Below are 13,577 nucleotides of genomic sequence, written 5' to 3' on the forward strand. Positions count from 1 at the left end.
TTTCCGAGGCTAACGATCTGCAATGTCAAAATTACAGGCCGGAGAGCCCGACAAGTACCATACCCCAATGGCTGTTTTCCAGATGTGCAGCGCGCCGAGCTAAAAGCTTTGGGAAGGCGATGGCGAGTCAGTAGTCGATAATGTGGAGGCTGTCCAGGTCACGCTCACTGAAGAGAATGCAGCCACCATAGTACAATGTTCCGCATACTCGAATCGCAGGCACCGGCGAAGCAGAATGCAACGACCACAATCTCTACCTTAAGTGGGCGTCTACAAAGTGCCACACTTTTAGAGGATCGAAGAGCAGCGATATTAGGGTTGAGAAGTTTTGCAAAAGTCTATCCAGCCTCTGTGGCATCTGGGGCTCTTAGGAGCCTCATTAGCTGCCTTAACAACGATGTTGAGGATGTGGACACTACGAAGGTAATACTAGAAACATTGCTGATGCTTTTCAACCCTGATGAGTCAAGTGTGGGTAATCACCCCAGAAAACACTGTCTTTACTAAGGTACTAATAACCAGAAGCCGGAAGCTTCAGATGACATAGCTCTCTGGCTTGCAGATGAATTCACCCAAGTGAGTGACGTATAATGACCATGAGCTTGATCGCCTGCTGAGTTGACCGAGTAGCGGCAAGAAAATATTACAGCTCTCTTGGACCTTCTGGACGCATACGACTTCTTTTCACGGCTGTACTCGTTACAATTAATATCCGCCATATCGTCTGCACGCCCCGAGCGAACACAGGAATGTGTCTACACAGCTCCTCTTGGTGTGTCTAGATTGGTTGCTGTACTCGAAGATAAAAGAGAAGCTGTGCGGAGTGGTATGGTGACCCGTATGGAAAGAACTATCTAGGAATAGGGCTAATAGCGAACAATAGAGGGTTTACTCCTGCTCACTGCACTCACACCGTCCTCGCCAGATTTACAAAAGCTCGTAGCATTTGAGAATGCCTTCGATCGCATATTTGGCATCATTGATTCGGAAGGTGCACTGACACACGGAGGCATTTCGGTGCAGGACTGTTTGTCTCTACTGGCAAACCTCCTTCGCATGAACGTCTCGAACCAATCCTACTTTCGCGAAACAGGATCCGTGAAGAAGCTCGCGAGTCTCCTGAGTGAGGCTATTCGCGAACAAGATCTCCCAGATGGGGTACCAGAATGGGCCAGGCCTCAGCGGGACAAAAATGTTTGGGGCCTTCTCGCTGTCCTACGACTCTTCCTTGTCAGAGGTAGCCTAGGAACGCAAGCAAATCAAATGTCGTTCTGGCAAAGTGGGGTATTGACTCAAGTGCTGGACATAGCTTTTCGTGAATCATTCGACATCCCGATCAGAGCAGAGGTTAGTCGAATTCGCACCCACCAACGCTCGCATCGCTAATTGATCCGTGCAAAAGGCCTTGGTCACAGGTGCCGATCTCATAAGGTCAAACACCAGCTTACAGGAAGGTTTCGCACAGCGTGATGTTCTCTCGCCGAGGCAGGAGGTTCTGCAACTCAATGGTCATGCTAACGGTCAGGCTCCGCGGTCAACAGTAAACGTTATATCCGGTCTCCTTGATCTGGCCCTTGCGCCATCTTCCACTTATGCATTCGACGTCCGGCTATCCGCTTGCGAGTGTCTCAAAGCGTACTTGTGTGGCCATGCAGCAATACGCTTGCATTTTCTGCGTAGAGCCATCGAGGGCCATACATCCGATCAGGTCGAAACAGACAACATAATCACAATTCTTTTAGATGACCCCGAGTCCTCTCATGGAGTGGATCCATACAGATCTTGGATCTCTGCAGTCTTGCTATTTCATCTTCTGTATGAGGACTTTGATGCGAAGAATATTGCCATGAGTGTTGCCGAGGGCGATGCCGAAAACGGGGAGGAAGTCATCACCTGTATACAGAAGTTGTCATCGAATCTCATTTCAGGTGAACAGAAGCACGAAGACCCAAGGGTGTCTATTGGATATCTCATGATTTTGTGCGGGTGGCTATACGAGGATCATGACGCAGTCAATGACTTCCTCGGCGAAGGCAGCAGTGTACAAAGCATAGTACAGCTAATTACACGGAACAGTCCGTCTCGAATTCTTGTATCAGGACTGTGCGCTTTCCTGCTGGGCATCATCTATGAATTTTCAACCAAAGACTCTCCGATACCGCGAGCTACTCTTCATCAAATCCTCACCACCGGCTTAGGGCGTGAACAATACGTTGATAGAATTACTAAGCTACGGGAACATACCATGGTCCGTGATTTCGAAGTGCTGCACCAAGGTTTTGCCTCCAGCCTGCCCGGTGGGCTGCCTGAAGTCTACTTCGACCGGACGTTTGTGGACTTTCTGAAGGACAATTTCAGCCGTGTCACGAGAGCAGTCGATCGACCTCCAGGTATTGAAGTGGCTGTGGTTGCGAACGGAATCCAGAAAGGTGTCTCCCGCGAGTTGGTCGATTCACTGAAATCGCAAGTCGATGCTGCAGAGCAAACAATACAGAAGCTCGAGTCAGGGAAGTTGACGCTTGAGCGAAAACTCGGACAAGAGCAGGCCGACCACCGGAAAGCCAAAGACTCTGCTACTGTGGAACTGAGCAGGATCAAGAACATTAACGAAGCACTTCAGCGTAATCACGAAGAAGATATGCAAACAACCGTACAAAAGCATCAGCAGGCTCAGGTAGCGACACAGAGGACACACGAAGCGTCCATGCAGTCGCTGAAGAGCGAAATGCAGAGAAAGAGAGAAGCAGCTGATGCAGACGCTACAAGGGTCCGAACAAGGACTGACGCCGAGATAGAGGACCTGAAAGCCACGGTTCGGAGGCTAAGAGACGAGCTGGAAAAGTCTAGCAAAGAGCATGCGCAAGATCTTCATATCGCACATGAAGACTACTCCACGAAGATATCTGCATTGGAGCTCCGCCTGCAACGCGCAGAAGACAAGGCCAACGATGCTGAAACGAGAGCCAGTCGTCTGCAGAGCGAGATTGACAGCAAAGAAGAGGCCAGAAAGTCAGCGCAAACAGAACTTGATGACATGCTCATGGTGCTTGCGGATCTTGAGGAGAAGAGGTCAAGAGACAAGGTACGAAAAAATCGTTTCCAGTCGTTTGGCCAGCTTGCTAACACCAACAGAAACATCTCCGGATACTTGGAGAGGACGTCTCTGAGAGCGAGGAGGAAGAGGTTCCTGAAGGTGGGGACGCCGACGCATAAGGCCATGGGCATTGAGGCTGTCATTTGCACCGGCCGACACAGCAGCCGGGTCATTGGATGTATGAATAAATTGCTATGTACAGCAGAGCAAGACGGACTTAATCGAAAGAAGGAACTTTTGACTACAGAATAATCGGCAGGTCTTCGTGGTATGGTGTCATGCTTGTGGGGCTCAAGGATCTACGTTCCCTGAACCAGATGATTGTGACTGTTCGTCTTTCGCCCACCTCAGTTGTGAGATAGATTCCGGCGGACCGTGCTATTTTGTGGTGCATTAGTCGGTTCTCGGCCAATCTTGTCGACTGATAGGTGGATGTCTAGGTGTCTAACAACCTTTTTCGACCGTAGGCAGTGCTTGAGGCGTAGAAGAATCTGTGTTTTCTGGGGACGATTTGAGTTTACGAACGAGATGGTCAGTCTATGTTTAGAGGATAAGCCTGCTTTGTCTGCTTTCTTCGGTATCTAACCAGCGTTCCAGTGGATAGACTTCATTTATCGAGCAAGAAAGAGCACGAACGTTGGGTAGTGTGTGATGGATGAGCCTGGTCGGAAGGCAAACCTGCATTTTATACGGGCATCTAACCAGAGATATCGCCCATTTGCAGCTCTTACCAGAATCTGTTCCGCCAGCGACGAGATCCATCTGTACGTGGCGCTGGCTACGAATCTCCTATTATAGCAGGGAAGCCGAGTGATCTCATCTCCGACGCCAGCCATGCAGTGGTCGTTTACTCGAACCGTTTCGACTCTGATCAGTTTCTGATATTGGGAGAGGAGTACTGAAGGCTACGGATGAGAAGGGTTCCACACGTCAAAGTCTCGACGCGTACGAATAAGGCCGATAAGCTGCCAACTTCGGGGTTTTCCACTCAACTACTATTTAATAGAGGCTTACGTATCTACTACAGTAGGTTTCTACGATACTCGAATTAGCACTCGAGCGTATAGCGTTTGAACGCCGTGTCAGTTGTATCGACGCTATAACATAATCCGTTCTGCCGAGCCTCCAGGTAAGGTTGTTTCTTCGTTTTTTCCCTCTCGGGTAACGCAGTTTAACGAACGGTAAAAATGGCGATTTCGGTTCGAATCTATGGCGATTGTATGAATGTTCAGGGATGAGATCAATTGTGACCAGGCTAAAAACGTATAGAGAATCGGTTCGTTGCCTTGACGGGGCAGCGGAGACCGTCCAAACTTGGCACATGGCCGCAGGGTCGAGTGGGCTACGTACCTGAGTACCTAGGGTCGTTCCTGCCCAGCATAAAAATCGAGAAAGAGAGAGACAAACACTAGAATCTGTTCATAAAACGCTTCTCCAAGAAATGACCCATAACCACCGGCTTCGGCAGTAATAGAATCCACGAAAGAAGCAATCGTGACAACTTAATCATTCTATGCCTCTTCGTTGTATCTATTAGACGTAATTGTAAGGTCGCCGTAAGTGCTTGGTAAGTAGATTCTAGGTGGCTTTCGAAAAGTGGTCAGCCCTATGGAAATTTCCAAACTTTGAGTCACTGGTGACATTATTGTAATAATCTGCGACCAAAAGCCGCCAATGAGGTCCAAACCTACGACTCCATGAGCAAAAGTTGGCCTCCAGCATCATGTCTATCGATTTTCCGAAGGAAGAGGAGGCGGTGCTGAAGCGGTGGAAGCAGATCAAGGCGTTCGAAACACAGGTCGAGCTCTCCAAGGGCAAACAGCCTTATACCTTCTATGATGGGCCTCCGTTCGCGACTGGCCTGCCACATTACGGGCACTTGCTCTCGTCAACTATCAAAGACATTATTCCAAGATACTGGTCAATGAAAGGGCGTTACGTGGAGAGGCGATTCGGCTGGGATACGCATGGGCTGCCCATTGAATATGAAATAGACAAGAAGCTGGGGCTCTCAGGCAAAGATGCGGTGGAGAAGATCGGAATAGAAGCATACAATGCAGAATGCCGGGCTATCGTCATGAAATTTGCAACAGAGTGGAAGCAGACTATTGAACGTTTGGGCCGGTGGATCGACTTCGACAATGACTACAAGGTCAGCGAGCCTAGACCCTCACGTAAGTGATATTGCTTACTGACGGCAGTGATGTCAGACCATGGACCTTTCGTTCATGGAGTCGGTCTGGTGGGTTTTCTCAGAATTATACAAAAAGGATCTTGTCTACAAAGGGTACCGTGTTATGCCCTATTCAACAGCTCTCAATACACCACTCAGCAACTTCGAAGCTCAACAGAATTACAAAGACACTCAAGATCCTGCCGTTGTGGTTACATTCCCTTTACTGAGTGACCCCGATACGTGCCTCCTGGCTTGGACAACGACACCGTGGACATTACCCTCTCACACGGGACTTGCGGCCCACCCGGACTTCGAGTACGTCAAGATCTTTGATGAAGCATCCAAAAAACATTACATCCTACTTGAAGCGCTCATGAAGACATTATACAAGGACCCAAAGAAGGCAAAATATCGCATCGTCGAACGTATAAAGGGAAAGGACATGCTGGGCTGGAAGTACGAACCGTTGTTCGACTATTTCTACGAAGAGTTCAAAGACTATGGTTTCAAAGTGCTCAATGCTACCTATGTGACGGCGGACAGCGGTGTTGGAATTGTTCATCAGTCTCCCGCGTTCGGAGACGAGGACTACAAAGTAGCTCTCGAGGCCGGAGTCATCAACGATAAACGCCTGCCTCCAAATCCAGTCGATGAAAAGGGTTTGTTCACCGCAGAAGTGCCCGACTTCCAAGGTCAACATGTCAAAGCCGCCGACAAAGCTATCATCAAACATCTAAAAGGAACCGGTCGTTTGATCGTTGATACCCAATTTACTCACAGCTACCCATTCTGTTGGCGGTCAGATACACCCCTGATCTACAAGGCCGTTCCCGCGTGGTTCGTAAAGGTTCCCGACCTCATCCCCACCATGCTAAAAAACATTGAAAAGTCGCATTGGGTGCCCAGTTTCGTGAAAGAAAACCGATTTGGCAGTTGGATTGCTAATGCTCGAGATTGGAACGTGTCACGGAATCGATATTGGGGTACTCCTATGCCGGTATGGGCGAGCACCGATTTCAAAGAGATTGTCTGCGTCAGCAGCATAGAGGAGCTTAAAAAGCTAAGTGGCTTTGAGGGCGAGCTGACAGACATCCATCGGGACAAGGTAGACCACATCACCATTCCTAGCAAGCAAGGCAAAGGCGATCTACGGCGCATTGACGAAGTCTTTGATTGCTGGTTCGAATCCGGCAGCATGCCCTACGCGTCATCTCATTATCCCTTTGAGAACACAGAGGCTTTCAAGGCTTCCTTCCCTGGTGACTTCATTGCAGAAGGCCTGGATCAAACACGTGGATGGTTCTACACTTTGACTGTTTTGGGAAATCATCTGTTTGGCTGCTCACCATTCAAGAATTGCATCGTGAATGGCATCGTTCTTGCCAACGACGGAAAGAAGATGTCCAAGCGGCTAAAGAATTATCCTGATCCTTCTTTGATTATAGATCAGTACGGCTCGGATGCTCTCCGACTGTATCTCATCAATTCACCTGTCGTCCGCGCTGAGACTCTCCGCTTTGATGAAAAAGGTGTCAAAGAAGTCGTTGCAAAGGTCCTGCTTCCGCTGTGGAACTGCTATAGATTCTTTTCAGAACAGGCTTTGCTTCTCAAGAAAGTCGAAAATATTGACTTCGTGTTCGATCTCAAATCGGAGTCAGGCAACACGAACGTGATGGATAAATGGATACTGGCAAGCTGCCAGAGCTTGCTCAAATTCACCAACGAAGAGATGGCCGCATACCGGTTGTACACAGTCGTGCCGAATCTGCTGGGGCTGATTGACAATACCACTAATTGGTACATTCGATTCAACCGTCGGCGCCTAAAAGGCGAGTTTGGCATTGAAGATACCCAGCGAGCGTTGAATACCCTCTTCGGGGTTTTGTACATTCTAGTTCGAGCTCTGGCACCTTTCACCCCCTTTCTCACAGATAACATCTACCAGCGATTATTACCCCATATTCCCGAATCTGAACGAGCGAAGGATCCTCGAAGCGTGCATTTCCTCGATTTCCCCGAGGTCAGAGAAAACCTCTTTGATGAAGACGTCGAACGTCGGGTCGGCCGTATGCAAAGAGTCATTGAGCTCGGAAGAGTCTCGAGGGAACGAAGGACCATTGGCCTCAAGCAACCACTCAAGACCCTCGTCGTTATCCATCCAGACGAGACATATCTCTCCGACGTACGTTCCCTGGAGTCTTATATCTGCGAAGAACTCAATATCCACGAGCTCATCCTCTCCTCCAACGAAGACAAATACAACGTCCAGTACAGCGTCACAGCTGACTGGCCCTCCCTCGGCAAGAAGCTCAAGAAGGAGGCTCAAAAGGTTAAGAAAGCCCTTCCCGGTCTCACGAGTGACGAAGTGCGTGGGTTCGTTGAGAACAAAACCATTACAGTTGCCGGCATCGAATTAGACGAGGAAGACTTGATTGTCAAACGCGGCCTCGGCGACGACGAAGCGACCAACTTCTACGAAACCAACACCGATAACGACGTTCTCATCCTGTTAGACACAACTCTTTCTCCCTCCTTAGTTCACGAAGGCATAGCCCGCGAGGTTGTCAACCGGGTACAACAACTACGCAAGAAAGCGAAGCTGGTGCCTACAGATGACGTGAAGATGGAATATAAGGTGCTGAGTGATCCAGAGGATATCGGTATTGAGCAGGTATTCGAGGGGCACGGGAAAACGTTCGAGAAGGCTTTGAGGAGACCGCTTGATAAGCATGTGGTAACGCAGTTTGAAGGGAAGGTGCCTGGCGGAGATGTCGACGTGGTGGTAGCGGAAGAGGAGCAGGAGGTACAGAAGGCGTGCTTTTTGTTGAGGTTGGTGAAGCTCTAAAACAGGGAAACAAAGTAGACGAGGGGATGATGTTCACGATAAAGCAGCGCATGTTGCCGTCCTTGGGTCTTAACCCTGGTTCAGGACAGGAATAACAAATTCGCATGCAACAGCTCCTCAACTCGTTCTTTTAATGTTGATTGTAAATCAAGTCTCATGGTCCGTAGTCTATGCAACCATAGCTCGTCAACCCGCTGCCAGCCTCTCCTGAATGTCCGCCCATACGTCGGTTTCGGCTTGCTGGGAAGTTCGCGGCAGATTCACTGTCCTTTATGTCTGCTCATCCAACAACCTAATTGCCTCCTTTCCCACTCCCGCCGCCCGTTGTTTTCTCTCCTCCTCCTGGTGTCACCCCCTGGCTTCCTCCCCCACTCCCTGGAGCATCCTTCATCTCGCTAATGCCTTCTGGAAGTGGTGCAGCTTTGCCGGAGCGGTCAACGCCGGAGGAGACTGGTTCCTGGAAAAGCAACAGGGGATTAGCGCAAGGAGTGACAGAAGAGGACGGGCTAAACTTACGTCTGAGTCGCCTTCGGGGGCACCGGCGATCTTGTTCTCGCCGGACTCTATTGCGTTGTCGCTTGCCACCGTTGGACCATCGTCGTATTCTCCACCACGAGGCATTGTGTCTGAACTTTGGTACTGAAGATTGTGGTATGAGGATAATATTGGCAGGGAGTTGATCGAGCTCTAGTTGGATTTTCGGTGTCTGAATGGTTTCGATGGAACGTGTTCATTGATTTTCAAGCAAAGTTGTGCGCATACGTCATTATGACAGTACCCGAGTGGGAGAGGTCTTTCTCTTGTATACGTAGATCGGACACTTAACATCCACGCACAGACGTATCAAAGGACCATCCGTTCAAATCATGGAATACTATGCTGCTCATTTTCGTTTTGCAGCAGCCTTGGAGAGACATTAGCGTTGGCTTGCCTGCGAATTGACGATATCGCATACAGTGTAGCAATCCTTGAGCTTCAAAAATTCGGTGAGGCATTTGTCCTTGTAAATCCCATTAAAATCTTGCGCTATACAACGTCCAAACACGGAACTCTGGGACACTTCAGCGATAGAGACAGTAGACTTTGAATACGAGAATTGTTTACCTCGGCAGAGCATTTGGCTACGGCCTCAGCAAATTTCTCGATTGGCCTTGTTCTTCCGGGCATTTTCGATTGCGGTTCTAAATCAAGTCCAGGTGAATCAGAGCGCACCAGGTCAGTTGCAGATAAATAGAGAAGGAGAAAAGTGGTGTTGAGCTCGATCTGGGCAATACGGAGGGCACTAGTAGCCCTACAGCTGTGTCGGTATATCAAACGCGAAATAGCCGCCGCGTTATGAAAGGAATTGAGCAACATCAACATGCGTGTCGCAAACGTCCATTTGCTATGATTTACGAGCTCACGAATTGCTATGAAGCATCGCATCGCTTATTGTTATACCACAGACCCTTCAATCACCTTCATGCCTTCAGAATCCCCGCGTGGTAGGCGCCGGTACTGTCGATGCCTCCAGAGTCCCCACTGTCTGAACACAATAGCGCCGAGGACTCTTCCCCACTCACTGATCAAAGTATGTCTTTACATGTTTCTATAGTGTAGCTGCGACTGACGGCGCGCAACAGATGTCGCCATTTTGTACCAAATCGTCAAGTCCGCCGAGCAACATCCTGATGTTGGGATCCGCCCTTTCCGTGCCATGTACGCCGCGTACGAGTCAATCCTCCCTCAGAATGGACTTCATCCGGATCATGATCAGACATACTTGCCCTACTTGTATAGATTGGGAGGGAAGAGAGAAGAAGGGCAGTCTCTGTACGAGAGCTTCGAGGGTCTGCTTGCGGAGCTTGGATTCCAGATCGAGTTTATCGCGGATGGGGAAGGGGTACAAGAGATCACAAAGGACCTCGGCGCGGAATATGAAGATGAGAATGGAGCCAATGGACGAAGGGGAGACACTGGTGGATCTATGCGAAGGTCAAGACGAGCCTCTTTTAACTCTATGTACGATGCGGAGGACGAGAGCACCAGAGCGATTCGACGACGAGATGCATCGCGCGCTTCTATGTCTCGCCTTGAAACCAGTCAATCGGCAGTACTGGACACTCGACCGTCGACGCGAGCAACTACAAGGAGGACAGAAAAGACAGGCGCCAATGCTCTGTCCTCGAGACCGCCAGCCGTCCAGAACACGAGGGGTAGGCTGACAGCCGAGGAATTTGCCAAGGGTTCTCCGCACTCCCAGCACGCAGCTGGGTCTAGCCAGGGCGACCGTCAAAGAAACATTCAACCGAAATCCATCGCTTCAGGAAAGAATGACCAAGCATATGCGGCCTCCCCAGTAGAAGACCTTTCTATAAGCGCCACCGACCGTGAAAACAACACCACCCAAGCGTCGGCAACTCCTCACAACCTTCAGCCTCCATATCTACTGAGTGAAAATGAGCGTTTCTATAACCCTTCGAAGACTCAACTGCTTCGAGACGCGCACGATTTTCACTATTACCGAATTCGGTCCATTGCCCGTGATGCTATTAATAAGTGGTGCTTCGCAGCGTCTCAGGCGAGAGACGGACACGAACATATGGAACGACTTGCAGCCGCTCATGACATGGAGATCCTTCTGCGCCAGGCTTTTGAGCATTGGCGTCTTAGATTGCATGCGAAAAAACAAGCTGCTGAAACCGAGCGCTTCTTTAACCGCCTGGAACGGAGAGCCACCAAAGCTCGGGATCTATTCCTGATAGCAAAAGCATTCAGTCATTGGGCGCAGTGCACACAGGAGGAAGTCTTGCGAACATCTGATGCTCGACAGCACGTTCTTAGTACGAAATACTTTCGGGCATGGCGTGAGATCACTGTCATCAATCAACTGAAGATGCGCCGCCAAGGATTACGAAAGTTCTTTAGGATCTGGAAGCAGCGATATGTTCAAACCTTGACGGACGACATCAAAGCCGATCTAAAGCGCCAGGAAGATCTTTCGAGGAGTGCCTATTGGCACTGGTTCTGGGTCTTCTGTGAGAGACGAGCCCCGGAATGGAGGGCTGGGAGGCTCAAGCGGAAATATCTGTTCCAATGGATAGCCACCTTCAGAAGCGATGTTCGACTGAATCAGCAGGTCGTATTGAAGTCAATCAACTCGTCAAGGAAGTATATTTTCCTACCATGGCTTGAGAAAGCACGGATTATCATTTCCGCCCGGCGAGAAGCAGACGCCTTCAATGAGCAAAAGCAAGGTGCCCATACTCTGCAGGCTTGGAGAATAGCCGCGGAATATGCCCCGTTTGCTCGACAAGTATCCAACATGGTTGATTGGAGAGTGGCTGGTGAGACTTTTGCGATCTTTGTTACTAGGTACAGATTCGAAAAGCAAGCTGAGTCCGTCAATCGATTGCGTATCATGAGGACTGCTTGGACACAATGGAACGATCGCTTGCGCTGGCAAAGCTTATCTCAACGCATAGATGATCGCTATTTACTCGAATCCCTGTACAAATGGGTTATCGCAGAACGATGTACACTTTTGCAGCGGCTGTCTGAGGAGAGGCTCAAACGATTAATGTTCTACAAACTGAAGCAACACTGCACACTGCGTCAAGCAGAGCGCGAGAGTGGCCGCCAGATTGTCGAGGAGACACGAAGGAAAAGCTGCCTGCGGTCGCTCGTTCGCCATTGGTACTCGCAGCTGGGCTCTAATGGCCAGGATGAGCGCGTCGCCTTTGAGTTTCGTGCGCCCAAAGTAGCTCAAGATACTTTACAGTTGTGGAGTCGAGCCTCAGAGCATGTGCGGGATCTGAACAGCATGGCTAAACACGCCAACTTCTATTTTTTCACAAGGAAATGCTACAAGCGTTGGCAATCTGCAACCACTAATTCTAAGCGGCAAAAGCGTCGAAACGCCTATGTCCAAGTCAGACGAAGATCAAAGATGAACCTTGCTGCAGGGTTGTTGCGGCAATGGCGTAATGTCTCTGCGCTGGAACAGGATAAGCAGCAGCAAGCCGGCCTTATGGACCGAAATCGCCTGCTGCGAATGGGTACCGAGCTGTTCGATCGTTGGAGAGACCAGTCTGATCTGAGAAGGGACCAAGACCATCAGGCAAACCAATATTACGAGAGGCGACTGCAAGACCGCCAACTCTACACATGGATAGAACGACTCGAGGACCAAGCGAGGCTGGAGGAGACAGCTGCGCTTAATAATGAGATGCGTGTCAAAAACATTGCTTTCGGCTGGTTCAACAAGCTGCGTCTAAAAATCATTGAGCTCAAAGGTCGAGAAGCGAATGCAGAGAATCTAAGGGTCTGGTATGAAAAGCGGCATTTTCGCAACCTATTGAGACATTGGCGCGATCAGACAGCCGGAAAGCTCGATCGTCCACAGCAGGATACGGCCTTCTCATTCAGAATCAAGAGGGCGAAGCCTCAAGCCGAAGCAGATGACCGCGATGGCCCGACAAGACGAGCAGAAGACTGGACGGACTTTGATCTTGGTGACTGGATTCCAGCCCTCGAGGCTCAATCAAACAGCACACCATTGCCAGGATACTTGAGTACACCGTCAAAAAGGGCTGCTCGTGCGAAAGCGTTGGTCCGAGTCTCGACGACTCCTGCAGGTACGCCATTCGAGCATCGCCCTCGCTCTCAGACTGGCTCGACAACACGGACTTCTCGAAGAGGTGCTTTTGGGAAGTCTACTACAGCTTTGAAAGGTAGTACTTTTAGGACTATAGTTGAAGACTCGCCGAGGACACCATAAACAGAGGCGTAAAAGGAAAGGAAGGCGCAAGAAAAGGCATGACTAGTCCTAAGCAGCGTCGGAGTTGAGAGAGCGTCTTGGTAATTATATTTTTGATGATACCCACCGGCGACGGTTCTTGGATAGTAGGGCCTTCAGCGTTCATAGCAATGACTTTTCTTTTATAATTCGTATTACGAGACGTAAGGGAATCGAGCAAAAGTCGTGCGTAGAGGGAGAATACGCAGGCCAAAATTCCCAAAAAATCCAATTTTCACCACTATTCCTGACTCCTGTCCTGCAATCTTTCAGTTGTCGCATCCTTCTGGCAGCGCACCTCTTGAGGCTTGAAAACTGTGGGATTGCCTCTATGCATGACTTCTGCTACATACTCTTACCTTTCCGTGGACCTCGCCGTCGCCCATGGATCCCATGCTGTCGCCACAACAGTCCAGTGCTATTTGAGGCTATATCTACTTGATCTCTTTCGGCCTCTATTTGTGACCGAATTATTGCTCCCCGGGCTGTATTGTGGCCGAGTTGTTTCAGTGACGGAATAACCTCTTTTAGACGATATCAAAAAAAAAAAACTCCAGGTATGCTCTAGGCTACGCTCCAGAGCCATAAGCCCGAGAGAGTACGTTCCAGAGCCCCGGCGCAACCATTCGGGGTACGGGTAGGACCCCAGTAAGAAGCCTGTTCTGCCAAAGCCTCTACATTTGTC

General features: G+C 49.7%; 4 protein-coding genes across 4 annotated transcripts; 3 read left to right on the forward strand and 1 right to left on the reverse strand.

The window, feature by feature from the left end:
• Nucleotides 1-195: 195 nt before the first annotated feature.
• On the forward strand, nucleotides 196-3,213 carry HO173_006544 (uncharacterized protein; the record flags this gene model as incomplete). Its single annotated transcript, XM_037308453.1, has 6 exons — nucleotides 196-471; nucleotides 526-576; nucleotides 631-826; nucleotides 884-1,347; nucleotides 1,403-3,082; nucleotides 3,133-3,213. The coding sequence occupies 6 exons, from the start codon at nucleotides 196-198 to the stop codon at nucleotides 3,211-3,213; spliced, it is 2,748 nt and encodes a 915-aa protein (XP_037164719.1).
• A 1,604-nt stretch (nucleotides 3,214-4,817) lies between these two features.
• Nucleotides 4,818-8,115, forward strand: HO173_006545 (uncharacterized protein; the record flags this gene model as incomplete). The annotated part of the gene is made up of 2 exons (XM_037308454.1): nucleotides 4,818-5,246; nucleotides 5,305-8,115. 2 exons carry the CDS (start codon nucleotides 4,818-4,820, stop codon nucleotides 8,113-8,115), a joined length of 3,240 nt encoding a protein of 1,079 aa, XP_037164720.1.
• A 292-nt stretch (nucleotides 8,116-8,407) lies between these two features.
• HO173_006546 (uncharacterized protein) lies at nucleotides 8,408-8,736 on the reverse strand (the record flags this gene model as incomplete). Its single annotated transcript, XM_037308455.1, has 2 exons — nucleotides 8,408-8,572; nucleotides 8,632-8,736. 2 exons carry the CDS (start codon nucleotides 8,734-8,736, stop codon nucleotides 8,408-8,410), a joined length of 270 nt encoding a protein of 89 aa, XP_037164721.1.
• Nucleotides 8,737-9,618: 882 nt separating this feature from the next.
• Nucleotides 9,619-12,874, forward strand: HO173_006547 (uncharacterized protein; the record flags this gene model as incomplete). The annotated part of the gene is made up of 2 exons (XM_037308456.1): nucleotides 9,619-9,685; nucleotides 9,738-12,874. 2 exons carry the CDS (start codon nucleotides 9,619-9,621, stop codon nucleotides 12,872-12,874), a joined length of 3,204 nt encoding a protein of 1,067 aa, XP_037164722.1.
• Nucleotides 12,875-13,577: the final 703 nt, after the last annotated feature.

The sequence above is a fragment of the Letharia columbiana genome, assembly GCF_014066305.1.
Source record: "Letharia columbiana isolate WasteWater2 chromosome Unknown Sc0000019_s0, whole genome shotgun sequence".
In the NCBI taxonomy this organism is placed as follows: Eukaryota; Fungi; Ascomycota; class Lecanoromycetes; order Lecanorales; family Parmeliaceae; genus Letharia; species Letharia columbiana.